Here is a 22,814-nt window from a genome sequence, read left to right as displayed (position 1 = left end):
ACCTTGCATTTGTAGTCGTGTAACTCTGTTTGTTTTATTGTCGTATCCTTCTCCCGCTTAGATTTGCTTTTGTTTACTTTGTGGCTATTGTTTGGGCAGAGCTTAGGGACTCTAGCCTTAAGCCAATGCCTCATGGCTAGCCAAGAGACTGGCTTGTAACCCGCGAAGGTCGGCAAGTCAAGGGACTTGTGTTCCGACTGGCTGTTGTTTGGGCAAAGCTCGAGGGTTGTAACCCATAGCCAATGCATCGCAAGCAGCAACCTAGCACGAATGTAGGCAAGTCAAGGGATTTGTGTTCCAACTGGTTGTTGTTTGGGCAAAGCTCGAGGGCTCTGGCTTTTAGCCAATGCATCGTGGCTGCCAAGGGGCTGCACTTGTACCCCACGAAGGTCGACAGTTATGGGACTTCTGTTCTGACTAGCTGTTGTGTGGGCAGAGCTCGAGGGCTCTAGCCCAAAGCTAATGCATCGTAGACAACAACCTATAACGAAGGTCGGCAAGTCAAGGGACTTGTGTTCCAACTGGCTGTTGTTGGGGCAAAGCTCGGGGGCTTTGGCCTTTAGCCAATGCATCTTGGTCAGCCAAGGGACTGTGCTTGTTTGATTGAAGATTTTAGACACAAGAGAACAAAATGAGTTCTTGGGCGCTTTTTATTGACAAATTGTTTAGCTACATTGCCTGGTGGTGTCACGATATTTATGCAAAATATTTTCTCAAGTGCTTGGCATTCCATGGCAGGACGAGCCGTCAACGTAGACCTGCCAGGGTTTTCTTTGGGGTACCCTGTTATTTCTTCAAGAAAGTCCAAGAATTCAGGCACAAAGTCTTCCAAAACTTGCCCTTTAATCGTAGTGCGGGGGAGATATTCAATGTCGAACTTGCTTAACTCAATGTCCCAATTCATCATTTAGCAGGACATGTCGTGTTTCTGTAGTATTTTTCTGAGCGGGACATCTGTGAGTACCTTCATTTGATGAGCCTGGAAATATGGCCTTAGTCATCTGGCAGCGATGACCAATGTGAATGCTAACATCTCCATTCGAGGATACCTGGCCTTTACTCCGTGGAAAGCTCTGCTATGTAGTAGATTGGCTGTTGGCCTTCCTCCTTGGTCAGGACAGCAGATACAGCATTCGGGGACACTGCTAGGTATATGGTCAGGTCTTCCCCCGGGTTGGTCTGGCTGAGGAGTGGCACATGGGCCAAATACTCTTTTAATTTACTGAAGGCCCGACTAAACTCATCGTCCCACTCCCATGCCTTTCTAAGAACCTTGAAGAAAGGAAGGCAGTGGTCGGTCGACCTTGCGATAAAATGGCTAAGGGCGGCCACTCTCCCTGCCAACCTTTAGACTTCATTGATTGTCCGTGGTGGCGGCATGATCGCCTTGACCTTCTCAGAATTAGCCTCGATTCCATGCTCTGAGACCATGAAGCCTAAGAACTTTCCCTATTCAACGCTGAAGGCACACTTCAGTAGGTTGAGTTTCATCTTGTATTTTCTGAGTACTGTGAAGGCATCTATGAGGTCATCAAGGTGCTATTCCGGCTTCTTACTTTTTACCAGGAGGTCCTCCATGTAAACCTCCATATTTGGCCCAATTTGTTCTTTGAACATTCGGTTGACCAGTCGTTGGTATGTTGCACCTGCGTTCTTGAGACTGAAAGGTATAGCTCTGTAGCAATAAAGTCCTTGGTCGGTGATGAAAGCCGTTTTCTCTTCATCATCTAGTTTCATCCTGATCTGGTTGTATCTGGAGCATGCATCCATGAAGCTGAGCAAAGGATGTCGTCGAATCTACTATCAGATCTTTCTGTGGCAAGGGGAAGCTATCCTTTGGGCAGGCCTTGTTTGGGTTAGTGAAGTCCACGTACATCCTCCACTTTTCGCTTGCTTTGTACACCAGGACTATATTGGAGAGCCACTCAGGATAATGGACTTCTCTAATGAATCTTGCTGCCAAGAGCCGGTCCACTTCTTCGGCGATGGTTGCATACTTCTCTACACTAAAGCTACAGTGCTTCTGCTTGATTCTCTTCTCCTTGGGGTCCACACTGAGACGATGTTCGATGGTTGACATGTCAATCTCAGTCATATCTTCGTGACTATGCAAACACATCTCGACGTTTGGCAAGGAGTTGCTTCATGGACTGGCTCAGCTCGAGGGCCGTCTTAGACCCCGCCTGGACAGTGCGTTTCGGTCTTCTCAGATCTACAGGTACAAGTACCAAAAGTTCGTTGGGCTCTACTTGTCGTAGGTCCTCCTTGTCTCTTACTTCCTTGTCCAGCTCTATCAAAGCTAGAAGTCGCTAAAAGACTATTTCCTCCTAGTCTTCTTCAAGAGTTCAGACTTTGATTGCCTCAGGCTTCATTTCCCAGGAGTATCACTCTCTTGCTCACCACACATTTCGCCCACACCCATAGGAGTTGGAAACTTTACCTTTAGATGGTAGGTGGACGTCACCGCCATCACGTAGTTCAAGGATGGACGTCCCAAAATCGCGTAGGAGGAGGGAGCTCTTACCACCAGAATGTCCACCATGATAGCTTCCGTTCTTCATTTCCCGTTAGTTGGACATCATCATCCCCTTTCTTAACAATTTCATTTTCTAAAATTTCTTTCTCATATCGCAACCACTCTAAAATCTGATTTTCCAATAACAGTAGCATCATAATGTTCCTGTTAAACCAATGTCATCATCATCACCATCAATTTTAAAGAATTGCATGAGAGAGAGAGAGAGAGAGAATGAGAAGCATATACCTTCCATAGTAAAGGACTTAGGCACTTTATAATTCCAAATGTTCTTATGCATTTTGTCGCAGCTGCCCAAATCAATTCTTTTTAGCGATATGATGTGCCTTCCATTGAATTCCAATATTCTTGATACTTCTAGAAATATTTCTATCGACTTGCATCCCATAACATATACATGTATTAAATTTGATGGAAGTTAAGATTTCTTCAAGTTTCTTGCAACACCACAAGTTTACGTGACTCATTGCAACAAATCCTTTGATGTTCATGGGAAGGCTAAGAATTTCATTTCTTGATAGATCTAAGTTATATAAAGTTGCTGAGGAATTAAACATGGTAAAGAAACTTGATATTGGAAAGAAATTTGATTCTAGCTAGTTGTAAACAATTTGTTGGTGACACATTGAATAAATTAACGGTGTTGCCATAAATGCCGCTGCTATTACATTGTGAGCACATCATATAAACTGGCGGCATTTATTTAAACGTCACTAATAGTACGTGAATTAATAGTAACTATAGTACCTATATAATAACTATATTATATATTATTAACTATATTTAGTGTTATATTATTTTATAACTAATATCAGTATAGTTATCTTAACTTCTATAGTTATTATACTTATAGTATTTATTAATATACTAATACTATATTTATATATTACAATATATATAGTGAATTAATAAACTAATTTAATAATTTGGTTGAATTAAGTAATTATAATAATATAGTTCGATTAAAAGAGATAAAATTACTATTATTTAAATCCAGAAGTACGTTCAAACGGGATATAACACCATTCAACCGTATAGTTCAAACAGTAATATACATAAAGAAGAGAGTTCGAACACCATAATTAACCGTTCAAATGCTTTTGCCAAAATTTTTCTAGCGGGATTATTTTGGCGCCCATTGAATTTTCATGTGCGAACTCCAATGACTCAGGTGACAACTTATTCCGTTGTAATAAGTTGTATTTTAATTAGAAAGACATCGTTTCAAGGTGTGGAGAACTTATTACAATGACAAAACCCCTTCAAAACCACTCAGCTCATGAACTTCTCTCATTTCTTCTTCTTCAACCAGCGCCCAAAACACTCCTCTTCTCCACAATCCTCCACTTTTCTCTCCATAATCCTTCATTCTATCTACGAAATGTATAAACATTAGCACTATATTGATTCAAGGTATGTTTTTTTGTTAAATTTCAATATAAATTAACTCATTTTCTTCATTATAGTGATAGTATTTGTTTAAACACCATTTTGTAGGTGTTTCTTGAGTTATTTCGGTTTGCACAGCTCAAGGTATGTCCATATTGTGAATTTATCTTCATTGTGAATTGATGTTTGTGTATTTATCTTCATTGTGTATTTATCTCCATAATAGTTTTTATCATCGAATCTATGTATTTGTGTATTTATCTTCATTGTGAATTGATGTTTGGAATGATGGGGAAATATTTTCCGATTGTGTTTTGCTCTCTAGTTCGTATTTTGGGTTGGACTGTTCAATCGCAATATCAAATTGTTCAAACGATCATCCATGTTCGAACCCGTTCGAATGTTAACACAAAAAACAGTTTCATAACTAAATTACAATTATTAGGATACTTAAAATACACTTAATATTAAAATACATAATAATTAGGATGCTTAAAATATACTTAATATTTACAGTTACTTAAAATATGCTTAATATTAAAATACATAATAATACACTTAATTTTAAAACATAAAATTAGGATATTTAAAATACACTTAATATTTATGATACTTAAAATACAAAATAATTAAGATTTGCAGATTATTTTATCTTCTATTCCCGTATCTTGAATTCTCGTATCTTGTATTGTTGTTGTGTTTTAATATCATATCTTGTACGTTGCATTGAAATAAACATTAGACCCATTCGAGAGTTATTAATCCTATTGAAGGGTTTATTGATAACTCTTGAATTGTCCAGAGTGGACAGTTTGGGATTGTAAGATTATTCTCGCAAACTATCCAACTATATCCGTTGCGTCCGACATTATGATTTTGGTAGAGTCATCCCTTATTGTTCTCTAGATATGTAGTTTTGGTGATGGTGCATCGAGTTATTACTCATCGATGTGCATGACCAAATGAGCATATTTGGAGAACTATGGGGAGACGCTGCTGAAATTTTGTTGAATGTGACAGATAATAGTTGGTAGGTTGGCGATTATGATTTTACAATCATGAATGGGATATGACCAACTACCTGGTGAAATGAAAAAATTGCATAATATGTTACATAATGTTTGGTTTCTTAATACACGTGATTGTTTGCAATAGGATATTAGACATGGATAAGAGTTGCATGCATATTAGATACCGATTGGGTGAGAATTACAATATATATGCTGAAGGTGTTAAGAAATTTTTGGAGTTCACATCCTGTACAATTGACTGCAGTGGTTGTATTAGATGCCCATGCCGACAATGCAAGAATTTGTGTTCTCATAAGATATAATTGGTGACAGAGCATCTGTTTGTCAAAGGTATTGACCAATGTTATACCAATTGGGTCTTACACAAAGAATTGTATTCAATGTCATTCGAACTTCGTGATGAAGATGAAGACATCGATGAAGATGTACATCCCGTGGTTGTTGGCGACGATCCCGAAGAGGATATGGAGCAAATGCTGGGTGACATTGGTGCGTGAATGTTTATGGATGAAGGTGATACAGACTCATCAAATTCAATTGATTAGGGTCATAACGCTTTTACCCGTTTGTGGGATGATTCACAGTTTGAGTTATATCCTGGGTGTAGAAGGCACAGTAAGTTGTCATTTACAGTTGGACTACTTCATATAAAATCCATGTGCCTAATATTTATTAAGGTTGTCAATATGTTACTCGAGCTGTTTAAAGAGGTACTTTCATCAGACAATATTTTACCCTGCAACTTCTATGAAGCAAAATAGTTGAAAAGAGCACTCGGGTTTGATTACAATGTAATACATGCTTGTAAAAATGATTGTCTTACTTTGGCAAGCGAATGAGTAGTTGAACAAGTGTCCCATTTGCCATGAATCAAGATGGACAACTGAGAAGTAGAATGTGCTACGGAAGGTCGTACGTCACTTTCTATTAATACCTAGATTATAACGATTATTTATGTCACATTCAACAACAATGGACATGACATGACACTCATCATCTGGAGTCAATAATGATATTGTTTTGTCACATCCTGCAGACTCTCATGTTTGGAAGGAATTTGACGTGAAACACCAATGGTTTGCTGAAAAATTGTGTAATGTTCGACTTGGGTTATCAACAGATGGATTTAATCCGTTGGGAACATGAGTACTAGTCATAGTACTTGACCAGTTGTACTTATGCCGTACAATCTACCACCGTGGAAGTGTATGAAAGATCCATATTTCATGATCAGTTTGTTCATTTTAGGTCCGAGATCACCGAGAAATGATATAGACATACGCTTACAGCTACTGATTGCAGAATTGTAAGATTTGTGAGAGAATGGAGTCTTAACATTTGATTCATCAATAGACAAGTCATTCAAGATGCATACTGCAGTGTTATGGATAATAAATGTTTTTTCTGCTTATCGAAACTTGTCAGTTTGAAGCACTAAGGGGAAAATGGCATGTTCGACTTGCAACAAACATACCCAATCTGAATAGCTTACGTATGGAAGGAAACTATGCTTCATGGGTCATCGTCAAATTTTACCTGCTGACCATAGATGGTTTAGAAATGGTAGTATGTTTGATGGCACTGTTGAATGGGGGCACCCTCCACCAATCTTGTCTGGTAAAGATGTTATTACACAGTTTGTGGACGTCAGAATTAATGATTTTGGTAAAAAACAACTGAAGAGAAAAGGAAATACTAATGAGTTGAACTGGACAAAGAAGAGTATATTTTTAGAACTCCCCTACTGGTTGAGGTTAAAATATTGGCATAGTTTCAATATTATACATATTGAGAAAAATATATGCCAGTTCGTGTTATGAACATTTATGTCAATTGAAGGCAAAACGAAAGATAATATAAACTCATGGAAAGATCTAAAGCGGCTAGAAATCAGACATGAAATGTACTTGCAACAAAGTGGTCCGTCTGTCTATATGCCAATTGGGTGGTATACATTGTCAAGGAATGAAAGAGCTACATTTTGTAAGTGATTGTAAAAGATTAAATTACCAGACGAGTATGTCTCGAATTTAACAAGGTGTGTGCGAACAAATGATTGAAAAACTACTAAATTAAAAATTCATGATTGTCATGTATTTTTACAACGTATCTTCCCTGTTGGTATCCGTGGGTTCTTGACAGGAGATGTGTGAGTTGCATTAATTAAGTTGGGTGCATTTTTTAAGGATTTATGTGCTAGAACGTTGAATGTATAAGTTTTGGATTGTATGGAATGAGAAATTGCTATAATATTGTGTAAGTTGGAGAGTATTTATCCACCGTCATTCTTCGATATCATGGTTCACTTAGCCGTTCATTTGCCATGTGAGGCTCGAGTTGCAGGACCAGTCCAGTATAGATGGATTCAGTGGTACGTGCTAAACAATTGTCCTGAGATAGAGTCACTTAAAGTAAGTTCAAATTAATTATTAATTAATATTATAATTTATTTATTAAACAATTATATGAATATACTTATTGTTGGTAATGTTTAATTTCAGTGATCATATTAACATGCTCAAAGAACTGGGAGTAAATGATATAGACCAGAGACATGAATAGGAGTTCCCAAAATGCTTCGAACAACGAGTAACGACAATAATACAGATTTGATTTTACACTAAATTAAAAAATGGATTGGATTGTTAACGGTTGAATGTTTATTTTTTTATTTTTTATTTTTTTTATTAAAGAGTGAGTAATCACCTGTCCAATAGTGACCCCTACCCAAGTTTATTAATAAGCCCTCACTTGTGGCAGAGGAATACCATGGTAACAATCAAATGTACTCGGGCTTTACAATATTATGAAAGACAATTAAGCCCCAAGCACCAGACACCAATACAAAAACTCAAACAATATAACCAAAAATTACAAATGAACAAAACTACCCATACTAAAGACATCCACACTTCCTGCGATATGCCAATCCACATGAATCTGTTCTATGTATACCTCTTAATAGAAGAGGAACTTCCGTCTGCCCTAACCACTCATAGGAGACCCCATTACTTCCCAACTGAGCCAAAAAATCTGCAGCCTTATTCCCTTCCCGATAAATATGCTTAATAGAAAAATTCATCTCTGCCAACATATTCATAGTATCGTCCCAAAAATCCTCTAAGTACCAGAGACTACATCTTCCGTCCTGAACCCAATTAACAACCAAAAGCGAGTCCATTTCAATAATTATATTATTAAGCCCCAATCTTTTACAATGCTCAAGCCCTCTTCGCAAGGCTATAACTTCCGCAAGATTATTGCTACCACTTCCAATGGATTCAGCAAACATAAAAACCATCTTCCCAAACTCATTTCTTACTACTCCAGCACCCAAAATTCCAGGATTATTAATACTACTTCCGTCCACATTCAGTTTAAACCAATCTTCCTTCGGCCTCTCCCATCTTACTGCCATTAAAACCTCATCTTTTTTTGAATTAATTGAAAGATTCAAAGACTTCAGGATCTGTACATCCTTTTCCCCTAGTCGGGAATCCTTATGAATCTTAATACCTACCCAATTAATCCAATACTTTATCAATCTCCATAGAACCTGAACCTTCTCCTTCCTACCTTCCATTCGCGCTGTACATTGCCACTTCCATAAATTTTATGTGATGATGATAGGTATAACTCCAATAAGAGTACCTAACTGAGACGACTTCGATGCTCTTTGAAACCAAGCCTCAACAGTTGCCCTCCAACACCAGAACGGGACAAACGGGATACCCAAAGTATTTGAACTTAACTTCCATATAGCCTTAGCAATATTTCCACTATATAACACATGATTAATATCCTCAATGGCACATTCTCGACAACATTCACATTTCGAGACTAAATACACACCAGGTCTCCTTATACGATCATCCATAGGAAGGCATGAGTTTAAGGCCTTCCACATAACCATAGAAAATTTCTTTGGTAAAGCTGAATTCCAAATCCAATCCGACCATTGACAAATAGGATTATGAATCCGAACAAAAGACCAGGCGGTTTAGTCATGAAAGACCCATCCAAATTTTCTAACCAAATAAGCTGATCCTTACCAGTCCTCCTACTACTAATTTCATTGACTATTTCCTCCATTTTCTCAGATCCTACTAGCTGCTCAAGTTTCTCCATATCCCAATTATTAGTAATCATACAATTCTTCACTTTCAATTCTGGATCTCCCACCATCTGATACTGCTCCATTAGAGGTCCAGAATTAAGCCAACTGTCTCTCCAAAACGACACGTTCCCCTCCCTAATCTTCCACTTGGAACGTGAAAGTACAACAGGAATCTCTTTTACAATTGCTTTCCAAAACCTGGTGCCTCCGGATGGACTAAGCTCCAGCGGATGCTTTCCATGCATGTATTTAGCACAAAAAAATCTCTTCCATAAAGAATCTGAACTAAACAAATTCCAGGCAAATTTAAGATGCAACGATCTTTGTACATCAACAAAACTTCGCAAACCAGTCCCTCCTTCATCCACAGGTTTGCATAATCTTTCCCATTTAATCCATTTCCTCTTGGGACTCCCATTAAATGGGCCCCAAAAGAAAGTGCTAAATAACTTATTAAACTAAAGCAACACTAATTTCGGAACCTGCATCACAGACAACAAGTGAACTGGCATACTCGACATCACATGGTTTAATAAAATGACTCTCGCCCCTGTGGAAAGAAAGCTCAACTTCCAACCTTCAATCTTCTTCTGAATTTTTTGAATAACATCCTGAAAATGAATTAACTTCAATCTGCCAGAAACAACTGGCACCCCTAAATACCTGACCCGAAACACCCCTTCTGAAAACTGTGTATTCGATAAGATATGTCTACGTCTAACAGAATTAATTCTTTTAGAGAAAAAAATAGATGACTTGGCGCTATTTACCTGTTGACCTGACCACTTAGCATAAATGTGAAGAACGTCAACAATCTCTGAAACTGAAGACCTCCCTCCATTTGCGAAAATCACCATGTCATCGGCATATAAAAGATGAGAAATAACAGGACCATGTCTAGGATGGGAGAAACTTTTAATTCTACCCAACTCAAATTTCTTTTTTAACAGCCGAGAGAGAACTTCTTCTACCAAAATGAACAAATAAGGAGATAGAGGATCCCCTTGACGGAGACCACGTCCACCCTTGAAAAATCCTTTTGCAGTGCCATTCATTACCACATAATACCTAGGCGTAGTAACACATTGAACTAACAGATGACAAACCTTTGCAGAAAAACCAAAAGCTTTCAAAATATGAATTAAAAAACCCCAGTCAATCGTGTCATAAGCTTTTGCAAAGTCAATTTTCATCATAATAATATTTCCTTCTCGAATTGACTTATTAATATCATGAATAAGCTCCTGAGTAAGACTAATATTTTCAAAAATACTTATACCAGGCAAAAAAGCTCCCTGTTCCATGGAAATAATCCTACTGAAGACTGAAGTAAATCTGTTCACTAAAATTTTAGAGCAAATTTTATAAACAACTAAATAGAGACTTATGATCCTAAAATTCCCAAATGACGTAGGATTCTGAACTTTTGGAATTAAGACAATATAAGAGGTAGAGTAAAACCTTGGTAAAGCAGCCCCGCCAAAAAAATCACTAACAGCTTCCAATAAATGTTGATACACCAAGGACCAACAATGCTGAAAAAAACCTGAGCCAAATCCATCCGGCCCCGGACTACTATCCTCATGAATAGAAAAAAGTGCATCTTTTACTTCCCTAACCGATGGATTACTACCAAAAAATTGATTTTCCTCCTCCGAAACTTCCTCTAAAATTAACCCAACCAAATCTGGCACTGAACTTGTTGACTTAGCTTTGAGGAAATCCTCAAAATAAACACACGCAGCCTCATGGATATCTTTAGGCGAGGTAAGCACTCTGCCATCCGAGAGCTTCATTTCCATCACCATATTATGCTTTTGATTCTGCAAAGCTTCAAAGAAAGCAGTCGAAACCTCACCATGCGATACCCACTTTTGTTTGACTTGTTGAGCAATACGAGTGTAACCCCCGCTCCTTCCTTCTTACGTAAGCTTCTCTCTTTCTTATGTAAGGCTCCTCCTTTCTGACATAAGCAAATTCCGATGACAGAATTATGCAACAGTCTGCCATTCTTTCTGGCGACTGCGAACATCGTCATGTGCGTCGAACCATGACGACGTGCCTCTCGAGATATTAGGTGACTTCTAAGGTACGCCCAGTGTTTTAAATGTACTGGAAATATTTATATGAGGTATTTCCAGTATCATTGAGTTAAACTTGTTTTTAAATGAGACAATTATAATATTTTGAAGAGCTCCAAAATATCTCTTCAAAATATTATAATTGTCAGAGATCATTTTAATATTAATTATTAAAATGATTCTAGTTATTTGAAATATTATTGGGATTTAAATTATGTTGAAAGCTTTAATTAGTTTAATGGTTTCATCCTTTTAAAGATATTAAATAAGACTTCATCATTTATTAATGATGAGGAAATATTATTTTATAAACTAAAGTTAGTTTAAAATAATATTTACCTTAATTCCTCTGAGTGCTTTTAATTAAGTTAATGTTTACGCATTTTCAAATCAGTATTTTAATATCTCAACGTTAGATCGTTTTGAGGACCTCAAGACGAAGGGACTGGATTAAGTACCCAGACCCTCTCTCTTTCTCCTCACTTTTCCCCAGCCCTCTCTCTCTCCTCCCTCTCCCCAGCGTATGCAATACACGGCTCCCCTACGCATGAACTGCTCCATGCCTTAGCCAGGTGCCGCCGTGCGTCGGCAACTCTCACTGCTAGCACCGTTGGCCTCCTCTCCCTCTGGCGAGCCTCCCCGTAGCAACCTCTCCCTCTCACGCTCTCTCCTCCTCTCCGCTAGAAGTGCAAAGCCCGAATGGGCTTGCTGTCCTTAGCGCCGCCGTGCGCCGTCCTCCGACGCCACCACTTCCACGGTAGCTTTCTCTGCCACCGGCCACCACCCTCCAGCAATCTCAGCTCCTCCCATGCAGCCACCTTCGCCCTCCATCGCACACACGCACACACGAGGAGACCCACGCAAGGCTTCACAGTGCACGGCCTCTAGCGCTGCCATGCGCGGCACCCACGGCCACTAGGTGCCACCAGGGACATCCCTCTACCTCCCTCTTCCTCCTCCCTTGGACCCGATGCCCATGGCCTCTCCTCCATGCACGGACGTTGCTCCTCACACGTACGGGTTGAACGCCATGCACCGCCGCGCACCGCCACCCACGGTGGGTAACCACCGTCATCAGCCTTCTCAGGCCACCACCAAGTCAACCTAACCAACTACAGCCCCGATCTGTCACCCATGCACGCACACTCTCTCTCACTCTCCCACGACCTTTCCTCCACTGTGCGGCCAGATCCGCCGCCATGAGCCACCGTGGCGCCACCTCGACACCACCACGAGATCCACCGCATTTCCCTTAGCCAAGCCCTAGGTCCAAATCCCCACTTTATGTGGTGGGTAACCACTGCACGTGATGGACAGTCACTGCATGTGATTGACCGGCACTGTACATGGCTAGAACTGCCATGTTATGCCCCTCACCACCATCATGAGGCCATCACGAGCCCTTCCAAGACCGAACTTAGCTATCCAAATGCCCAAATAGTCAACGCACGTGGGTTAGCCACCACGTACGACCTCTCCAATGTCATTGGCCGTGACGATCAGCGAGCAACGCACGGGTTATCCCATTGATGGTATAATCCTCTATCTCTCGTTGTTTATGTTAGATATTGATTAGCTAATTAGGTTGTGGACTGTGCTGTTAGTATCTGTGGAGTTCGCTATATTGAGATACACTATGTAGTGCACTGTGAAGTGTTGGGCATATCTGTGTAGTGTGGTGATGTGATGTGCAGTGTATGTGAAGTGTTGGGCATATTGTGTAGTGCTGTGTATGTGAAGTGTTGGGAGTATGTGTGAAGTGTTATGGACTGTGCTGTGTAATGTAGTTGTGGAGGTTGTGTCGTAATGATGGCATGGTTGTGCTGTGCAGTGTAGTTGTGGGGCATGTGCTGTATGGATGGCGTGGCGTTGTGTGGAACGGACAGAGTACACGCTAAGTGTACTCTGTGTGATGTAGCATGTGTATGAAGGGAGTATATGTAAAATGTACTCCATATGGTGGAGTGAGGCACCATACGGCGAGTATGCCGTAATGGTGAGGTGGCATAACGTGTATGGAGTACACGTAAAGTGTACTCAGTATGGCGTGATATATGTAACTGGAGGATGGAGCGATGTATTGTATGGCAGATATGCCATAATGGTGACGTGGCGTAATGTATGTGAATGGAGTACACGTGGAGTGTACTCCATGTAGTGGCGCGATGCACCATATGGCGTGTACGCCATAATGGTGATGTGGTGTGTATGAACGGAGTATACGAGGAGTATACTCCATGTGGTGGAGTGATGCATCGTATGGCGGGTATGCCATATTGATGATAGGTTGTAGCGTGTGGAAAGGGAGTATGCGTGGAGTGTACTCCACAGGGCAGCGACACTCCGTGTGACGTGTCGCAAAGATAAGGACTGTTGTGCAGTTGATGGGCGTGGAATGCGATGAGTAGTGTCGTGAACTGTGAAACAGTGTCCCGAAATAGTTATAGCCTGTAGTCTGAAGTGACAAGTGTCACCGTGATGGACTTATGGCTAGGAGTATGCGTGAAGTAGTAGAACAAGTGACGTGGTTATTGACAGTCGTGCTTGTGATGGATGAGACGTTGGCGTAGAACGTGGTGAGTTGTGTAGGGAACTGTGGAACAGTGTCCTGAAGTAGTTGTGACGCGGCCTGTAGTCTGAGGTGACAAATGTGACTGTAATTGACTTATGACTGGAAGTATAGGTGTAGTAACAGAATAAGTGTAAGAGTGCGTAGCGAAAGCATGATTGGGCAACGTCACGAAGTGACGTGGTTACGAACAATCATGCTTATGATGGGTGAAGACTTAGTGTGGAAATGGCGTAACGGGAAGGTGACGCGATGTCACATTGTGATGGGAGTACGTGAGGAACCGTACTCGTGATGAGTTAAGAGTTGGCGTAGAAGTGACGTAACAGGATGTCGGGTGACGAGACAAGGTCACGATGTAGCTTGGGACTAGTCTCGAGCTATATAACGTGACATAAGGCGTAGTTGTGAACGGAGTCTTGTCATGATTAAGTGTTGGGATGAACTATCAAAAGGGAAGGATAGCATGAAGAGTCATGCTAGCCGAGTTAAGAGAATGTTGGTATCAAAATATGGCCCTCATCCCTACGAGCAGGTGATCAACATGTTATATGTTGATCTTAGGTGATAAAGGGGTAAGGAACATGTGTAATCTGGTCAGACACATGTACCAGACAGATTCACCATATGTAATGGGTAATCTGTCCTAAACATAGTTACACGATGCTTAAGCCTCAGAGTTGGCTTAGAGTTGTGTGACTTGTATGGATGGGAATGAGGATTAGTATGGGCTAAGATGTATGGAGGTAGTAACGGGTGTATTGTCTAGGATTGGGATGCGTGACTTAGTTGGTCTGATTCATGCATCAAGATGAGTTCAATAAGGAGAATAAGATGAATGTCTTAGTGTCTTAATCCTAAGGTGAATCATGGGTTCACTTTAGTGAATGAGTACTTGAGGCAAGACGTTGAGTTGGAAGATGCGGTGACCGCAATGGGTCCCTGAAGGTTTTAGCATAGTAAAGGGCACGTAAATGCACGTGATAGAAGGAGAGTGTTCCAAGTATAGCGTAGTTCTATTTATAGTTAAGTTGCTTATGCACTAGGTAGAGAATGACGTTAAAGTTATGTATGCATGTAGGTTGCCAGCTGACACGCGCATGAATGGACTGCATGGTATGGAAGTAGCATGGAGTCTAGGTAAGTATTACGTTCATGCCCATCTGGAGTTCTCTATAAATCACGAAAAGAAAAGGAAAAGCTTTTATCCTTAAGAAAATGCTCACGAAAGAAGATGCCATGCTTTCAAACGTATATGTACGTACGGCCCTTCCATGAAAGCCCCTTTTTACGCACCCAAAGTTATTAATTGTACGCATGCGAATGGATGACTATAAGATGTATCTATTGTACGTATTTTCAAAGAAACGAACTGATGTAAATGCACGAAAGACGAGCTTGAGCCGACGTCTTCGTGGATCCCAAGGACCAACGCCGATGCGAGCGCCACGAGGTGATGCTCGCGGACGCCGCGAAGGCCGACGTTCAAGGTGATGCTTGGGGATGCCGCGAAAGGCAAAGTTTTAGCCCGTGCTTTATGTTTTATGGACGGTACGAACCGATACTTTCGTGAATGCCACAAGGTGATGCTCGTGGACATCATGAAAGAGGACGTTCGAGCCCACGCTCACGAAATGATGTTTTCTCATGAAAAAAAAATGTTTTCTCATGTTAAATGAAAGAAATAACTGAATGAAAGCTCCAGCTCTTCAAAGCTGGCATGAATGAATGAAGCTCCAGCTCTTTTGAGCTGACATAAATGAATGAATGAAAGAAAGCATGAAATGTATGAAGATACGTAACGGCCACATGAATGAATGAAAGGGTACCAATCAATGGGCAGATTGCCAATGCCGGGTAAGTTTTACTGGCAGTGCACCCAGTGCTGCCCCTATGAAAAGGGATTCCCAACCTGTGACCACGGGCGGAATCCAGGTCAAAGGGCTGCTAACCCTAACACACAGGGTGTAATAGTGTGTACCGGCCTATGAAAGTGAAAAGAAAGAATGTATGTATGTACGTATGTATGCATACATGAACGCACTTTAAGAAATGAAGGCACTGCACTCTTGCAGAAATGAAGGCACTGACGGGTGAAACGTTTTACGAAAAGAAAGGAAAATCCCGTCTAGTGACGTTTTCAAACGAACACACGTATGCACGCATGCATGTATGTATAGTATGTACGAATGATGAATGCATAAAGGAAAACCTACGTTGTTATATTTTAACTGCATGAAGTAATGCTTACGAGTCTTGGACTCATTTTAGTTTTTATGCATGTCCCTCCCTCCCCACAGGGAAGGAAATGAAGTACACGTCGGGACGGACATGGCCCATGGGGAAGAGCATGGAAGTCTAGGCATGAGGTTCAAATGTAAGAGAGGCATTTTATTATTAAAATTGATGTTTTCCGCTGTAAACCTCTTTTATTGCAAAAGCACATTTTTATTTTATAAACGTAGAGTCTTGCACCCTGGGAAGAAGCAAAAAGTTTTAAATCGGACGGTAATTCCCGTCGTCCTTTCTCAAAATATTTTATTGACGGGCATTACAACGAGACTCTTCCCTTTTTAACCAGACATCCAGCTCAACCTTGTTAGCTAAAACGTCTACTTCAACATCCTCTGAGTAACATTCTTGTAGCCTAAATTCACCTTCCTCCACTTTTGCTTCTAATTCTTTAATATGCTTTCCTGTCCAGCCAAACACATCCTTGTTCCAAGATTTAAGAACCAGTTTTAACCTCTACAATTTTGCGGCAAGCTTCCACAAACCCGTACCATTAACCTCCACCTACCAAGAACTAGAAACACATCTCCAAAAATCTTCATGATTAGTCCACATATATTGAAATTTAAATGAAGTATGACCATACCTAGTAGATGAAACCGAAAGACCCAAAACCATAGGGGAGTGATCGAAAGTCCTCCTAGGAAGATACTGAATTCTACCCGACGGATAAAGATCCTTAAACATGGAATTACATAAAGCTCTATCCAGTCTAGCCCATGAACGCGCCATACCTAATTGTCTGTTGCAGCAAGAAAAGCCATTACCTAAAAAAGGCAACTCAACAAATCTGCATCATCAATAAAGGAACAAAAATCCTCCATTGCAATAAGCATCCTTGGATTTCCCCCTCTTCTCTCATTATCATTACGTAAGACAATAAAATCCCCAATAATCACATGAGGAAACTGCAAATTATTTACTCCAAGTAAATCAACCCACAAAGACCTCCGATCTAAAAATCGGCACTTTGCATAAACCAATGAGATCAATAAACTTGAATTAATAAGCAAAGTAAGATGCTGATCGGAAACACCCATTACATCCACCTTCAAACCAGACTTCCAAAAACACCAAATCTTTCCTGCTTGGCTAGCATTCGACAATCACTCATCAAATTCTAGAAACGTTTTCCAATAACTCAAATGAGTATCATCCCTAAATGGTTCTACAATAACCAGAATAATGGGGCGCTGCTCTCGTACTAGCCCCCTCAAACGTTTTCTCGAGGTACCAAAGCCTCGGATGTTCCAAAGCAACACTTTATTAATCATTTCTTTTGTTGAGAGGGCTTGCTAGGAACCCTAAAGGACCTATGTAACATACGCTTACTTGGTGACTTCTTTACTACTAAATCAGAATCTGAAAATTCATCTTTTTGTTTACCTAGGTGAGGATAATTAACTTCATCCTCCGATTTGGACTCCATACTAGCTACCTGCTTGAAAACCACCATTTGCAAATCTGACGGGTCTAAATACACATCTCCTTCCGCTACTGGTATAGTCCCGCTTGGACCCACTTCAATTCTGGGTTCTAGTTGCACAACATCATCCGCAACTGGTGTATTCCCACTAGGTTCCACACTACTGGGTTCTACCTGCACTGCAACTTCCATTCCTAGTATACTCCCGCTAAGATCCTCCATTATTGGTTCTAGCTGCACAACATCATCTGCTACTGGTGTATTCCCGCTAGGTTCCACACTACTAGGTTCTAATTGCACAGGAACTTCAGTAGAAGAATCTTTCATTGTCGTTGAAAAATCAACCAACTCCTCAATTGGTAAAGTCCCACTGGCCTCTCCGCAACTCAACGAATCTTTCCTCTACACGGGAGCCTCCATATCTTCGATATCTCTCTCAGTCACCAACTTCGACTTCCCTACGTCCTTTCCTCCATCCAAGACAGGCACTTCAATCTCAACGTTTTCCAATACCAAAATAGGGGGCTCTTGAGATTTTCCCCAAATGATCTTTATTAAACTTCGTTGCATCTTCTTTATCGTTTGGCATCGAGATTCTACTAGACTTAATAACCTTCAGCCTCTTACACTCTTTTCCTTCTTTCTTGTTTGCCTTACACATCTTTAAGTTCTGCCCTTGCACCTTGCAAAGAGAACAAAATGCAGGCAATGTTTCATAATCAACTTCTTGGAAAATGCTTGTTGGATGTCTCGGCATCCCAATCGAAATGGAGTGAATCGGCTCATGATCTATATTCATCAGAACGCACACCCGTGCACCATCCGTGCTAGATGCACAACGTGTCGCATTTTCTCTCCTCAAGAAAAGTCCAATCGGTGCTACAATATTCCATAAGAACGATTCTTGATAAAGATTCGGAGGCAACCCAGGCAACATGATCCAAACTGGAACCAACGCCGGTTCCTCATCTTCAGTAAAATCTGTAGACCATTGAAAGGGCCTATAAGCAACCCCTTCAATATCACAACTTTCATAGGACAAAGACTTCAAGAAATCATCTTCATCGAAAAATCTCACAAAAACATTATGAGCCTTCCGCATTGCTGAATACTGGCTGTTTCGATAGGCCCCATTTGCTATGAATAAAACCTATGATGCAATCCAAAGATGGCCTTTGCCTTAAGAATGTAGCACCATAGAGAACCGAAAAGGGACTGCAGAACGATCTAACTCCTCCTTAGTAAACTGCACAAAGAAATCACCTTCAACACATTTAGGTGGCTTGAAAGGAATCGATACCTCAGGGAGGGCCTGAGGAACCTGGAAAACTAGTCAGCGAACGATCGTGACTTTGCATGAGACGTTGGGGGGGGGGGGGGGGGGGGGAGCTGGCTGCCCCCAGCACCATCCATGCACGTAAGCAACTAACAAGCTCTTGGACGAAACTCCAAATATCAAGACGCTATCTTGGAATTATCTTGGAGGGTTCTCTCCAGTGGTTCAACGGTTGAATGTTTATGTTTTATTTAATATGTAGGTTGTACAAATGCATGCGAGTAATCCGAGTGATATATCAGACGAACTATATGCACTGGGGCATGGCTCCTTGAGACGCGCTACTCGATATTTTACAAGTATTTCTCGAGGAAGGGAAATTTTTTGAATTTCTATGATGCTATCAAGGTCAAAAAGAGTTTGCATTTTCTCATGGTTCCAAGAGCGCGGGTTGTTACCAATAATATCTAAGACTTTCAGGTCAGGATCTGTCACATTTATTTGTTGAAGAGGCTTTGGCTTGAAATTTTCCAACGTAGGGTTCCAAGGTTTTGACCATATGTTGACTAATGAGCCGTTAAAGATTTGGTAACATTTTCCTTTTGAAAGTAGCTCTCTTGTCTTTAGGAGTCCCTTCTATATCCAAGAGTCCAATGTTCTTTTACAGAACATTCCAAAAATATGCGGATGTAAGATATTTTTTTTAAAGGACTTCATGCCATAGTCCAGAGTTTGGTTGGCTCATTTTCCATCTTGTTTTTGTAGGAAGCGCAAGTTCATATTCTCCATTAACCGTAGGCCAAGTCTACCTAAGTTGTTTGGTCGGCAAATAGATTTCCATGACTTCAAAGTGAGCTTCTGACTTTGATCTTTGGGAAAGCCCGACTAGAAATTTTTGAAGCTTTTTTGAAAATACATGCACATTGATTTTGGTTGCACAAAAGATAGCATCTGATTGAAGGAATTGTGATTGGCATTAATTTGATTAACATTGTCCTCCCTACTTGCAAAAGTAATTTTGACTTCCAACCTTCTAACTTAGCTTTGATTGTCTCCATTAACTCATTGAAGTTATTCTTTTTTTGCGTGTTTGAAAGAGGTTGGAAGTCCTAAATATTTCATTGTGGGTGAAGATGACTTGTAAGGCGTGATTGTAGCTTTGATGGTGGAGTTGGTGTTTCTAGTGATGAAGATTGAGGATCTATTGAGATTGATTTTTTGCCCTGACCAACCTTGATATTTCTCCAAATTTTCATATATTACTCAAGCACTTCTTTCATTTTCCTTCGAAAAATGATTAGATCATGCGTAAATAATAGATGAGTCAACTAACACCCATAGATTGAGGATCTATGGGTGAGAGTTGATTTACAAACAAAAATAAAATTAAATTAAAGGTTAAATTATTTATAATAATATGTTGTTGCATAAAACACCAAATTGTGGCTCTATTTTTAGGATTATATACCTAAGCCACGTATCATACATATTTGTACATATATAAATTGATTTTTATAATGAATAAAGCTAAATCAATTTTAGCCTATCGTCTATGATATTTGGATATAATGTTTGACCTAGTCATTGTTAATACGAATATAAATGATTTAATTTATCTTTTCCTATATGTTTAACCTTTTGGGATGAGTGGTGGTTTGGCATGGTATAAGAGTAGAGGTTCTATTCGAACCATGAATCTACACTTAACCCATTTGATTAAATGTATTACGTGTTGGGAATAGTTATTGAGAGAGAATCTGCCCACACATGAGTAGTGTTAAGATAAATATAAATATTATGATCTACCTATTCTTAACAACTTAAACTTTTGAGATAAGCGGTGATTTCATAGCCGTGACTAGGCCCACAAGTTATTGTTTCATCCATGCTACATTATTTTGAAAATTCTATTCAGTTTGTCGCCATTTGGAAAAGGCAGCTTATGGTTAAAAGAGGTTGTACTCCCTCTAATATCTGAAAAAGACAGCTTATGGTTTAAAGAGGTTCTGAATTCAGGCCCGTCTCTCAGAGTCTTCCTATGAGGCGGCTCGGCAGCATGCGGAAATAGTTGAGTCGCAACTTTGGCTGGCTCCTGCTCTCCGGGATGAGGCCTAGGGTTATGGCTATAGGGAAGGCCTCAAGTGCATGTGTGACCACCTGAAGGAGAACCCCACAATTGAACTCGACACTCTTGATCTTCAATCTCTCCTTCCAGACTGCCAAGCTTATTGTTTTGCGAAGTCTTTGGGCAAGGAGCAGATGCTGCTGGCTTTTCACGGTTCTAGATCACGGCGTTAGCTTTGTTTTCTCGTTCTTTTGTTTTTTATTCCCTTATGCCCAGTTGAGGTTTTTGATGTAACAATGACGCATATACATATATATATATATATATACACCTTGCATTTGTAGTCGTGTAAGTCTGCTTGTTTTATTGTCTTATCCTTCTAATGCTTATATTTGCTTTTGTTTACTTTGTGGCTATTGTTTGGGTAGAGCTTAGGGACTCTAGCCCTAAGCCAATACCTCGTGGCTAGCCAAGAGATTGGGTATGTACCCTGCGAAAGTCGGCAAGTCAAAGGACTTGTGTTCCGACTGGTTGTTGTTTGGGCAGAGCTCGAGGGCTCTGGCCCATAGCCAATGCATCGTAGGCAACAACCTAGCACAAAGTTAGACAAGTCAAGGGATTTGTGTTCCAATTGGTTGTTGTTTGGGCAAAGCTCGAGGGCTCTAGCCTTTAGCCAATGCATCGTGGCCAGCCAAGGGACTGCACTTGTACCACACGAAGGTCGGCAAGTTATGGGTCTTCTGTTTTGACTGGCTGTTGTGGGAGCAAAGTTCGAGAGCTCTAGTCCAAAGCTAATGCATCGCAGACAACAACCTACAATGAAGGTCGACAAGTTAAGGGACTTGTGTTCCAACTGGCTATTGTCGGGGTAGAGCTCGGGGGCTCTAGCCTTCAGCCAATGCATCGTGGTCAGCCAAGGGACTGTGCTTGTTTGATTGAAGCTTTTAGACACAGGAGAACATAATGAGTTCTTGGGCACTTTTTATTGAGAAATTGTTTAGCTACATCGCCTGGTGGTGTCACGATCTCTATACAAAATATTTTCTCAAGTGCTCGGCATTCCATGGCAGGACGAGCCATCAACGTAGACTTGCTAGGGTTTTCCTTGGGGTGCCACTGTTATTTCTCCAAGAAAGTCTGAGAATTCAGCCACGAAGTCTGCCAAAACTTGCCCTTTAATTGTAGAGCAGGGGAGGTATTTGATGTTGAACTTGCTTAACTCGATCTCCCAATTCGTCATTCAGCATGACACGTTGAGTTTTTGCAGTATTTTTCTGAGTGGGACATCTGTGATTACCTTCATTGGATGAGCCTGGAAATATGGCCTTAGTTGTCTGGCTGTGATGACCAATGCGAATGCTAACATCTCCGTTCGGGGATACCTGACCTCTGCTCCTCAAAAAGCTCTGCTATGTAGTAGTCTGGCCGTTGGCCTTCCTCCTTGGTTAGGACAGCTGATACAGCATTCGGGGACACTACTAGTTTGCTTGGGTTGTTTTGGTTGAGGAGTGGCGGATGGGCCAAATTCTGTTTTAATTTACTGAAGGCCCAGCTAAACTCATCGTCCCACTCCCATGCCTTTCTAAGAACCTTGAAGAAAGGAAGGCAGCGGTCGGTCGACCTTGCGATAAAACAGCTGAGGGTGGCCACCCACCCAGCCAACCTTTGGACTTCATTGATCGTCCGTGGTGGCGGCACAATTGCCTTGACCATCTCGGGATTAGCCTCGATTCCATGCTCTGAGACCATGAAGCCTAAGAACTTTCGCTATGCAATGCCAAAGGCACACTTCAGCGGGTTGAGTTTCATCTTGTATTTTCTGAGTACTGCGAAGGCTTCTATGAGGCCATCAAGGTGCTGTTCTGGCTTCCTGCTTTTGACCAGGAAGTCCTCCATGTAAACCTCCATATTTCACCCAATTTGTTCTTTGAACATTCGGTTGACCAGTCGTTAGTATGTTGCACCTGCATTCTTGAGACCGAAAGGCGTAGCTCTGTAGCTATAAAGTCCTCGGTCGGTGATGAAAGCCTTC

The 22,814-nt window shown here is 40.8% G+C and overlaps 1 protein-coding gene across 1 annotated transcript; it reads right to left on the bottom strand.

Moving 5' to 3' along the window:
- Nucleotides 1-7,852: 7,852 nt before the first annotated feature.
- LOC121242329 lies at nt 7,853-10,881 on the bottom strand. The gene is made up of 6 exons (XM_041140208.1): nt 10,535-10,881; nt 9,844-10,141; nt 9,651-9,762; nt 9,009-9,353; nt 8,608-8,889; nt 7,853-8,472 (listed from the first exon to the last, which is right to left on the bottom strand). The coding sequence occupies exons 1-6, from the start codon at nt 10,879-10,881 to the stop codon at nt 7,853-7,855; spliced, it is 2,004 nt and encodes a 667-aa protein (XP_040996142.1).
- Nucleotides 10,882-22,814: the final 11,933 nt, after the last annotated feature.

Source organism: Juglans microcarpa x Juglans regia, chromosome 8D (assembly GCF_004785595.1).
Source record: "Juglans microcarpa x Juglans regia isolate MS1-56 chromosome 8D, Jm3101_v1.0, whole genome shotgun sequence".
In the NCBI taxonomy this organism is placed as follows: Eukaryota; Viridiplantae; Streptophyta; class Magnoliopsida; order Fagales; family Juglandaceae; genus Juglans; species Juglans microcarpa x Juglans regia.
The sequence above is the reverse complement of the archived record's forward strand: the minus strand, read 5'-3'. Positions and strand labels throughout refer to the sequence as shown.

Coding starts and splice junctions, on each gene's coding strand:
- LOC121242329 (XM_041140208.1), bottom strand. CDS start 10,881: ATGGTGATGGAAATGAAGCTCTCGGATGGCAGAGTGCTTACCTCGCCT. Junction 9,763..9,843: donor CTAAGTGGTCAGGTCAACAG/GTAAATAGCGCC, acceptor TCGAATACACAG/TTTTCAGAAGGGGTGTTTCG. Junction 8,473..8,607: donor ATCGAAGTCGTCTCAGTTAG/GTACTCTTATTG, acceptor TTAATTGGGTAG/GTATTAAGATTCATAAGGAT.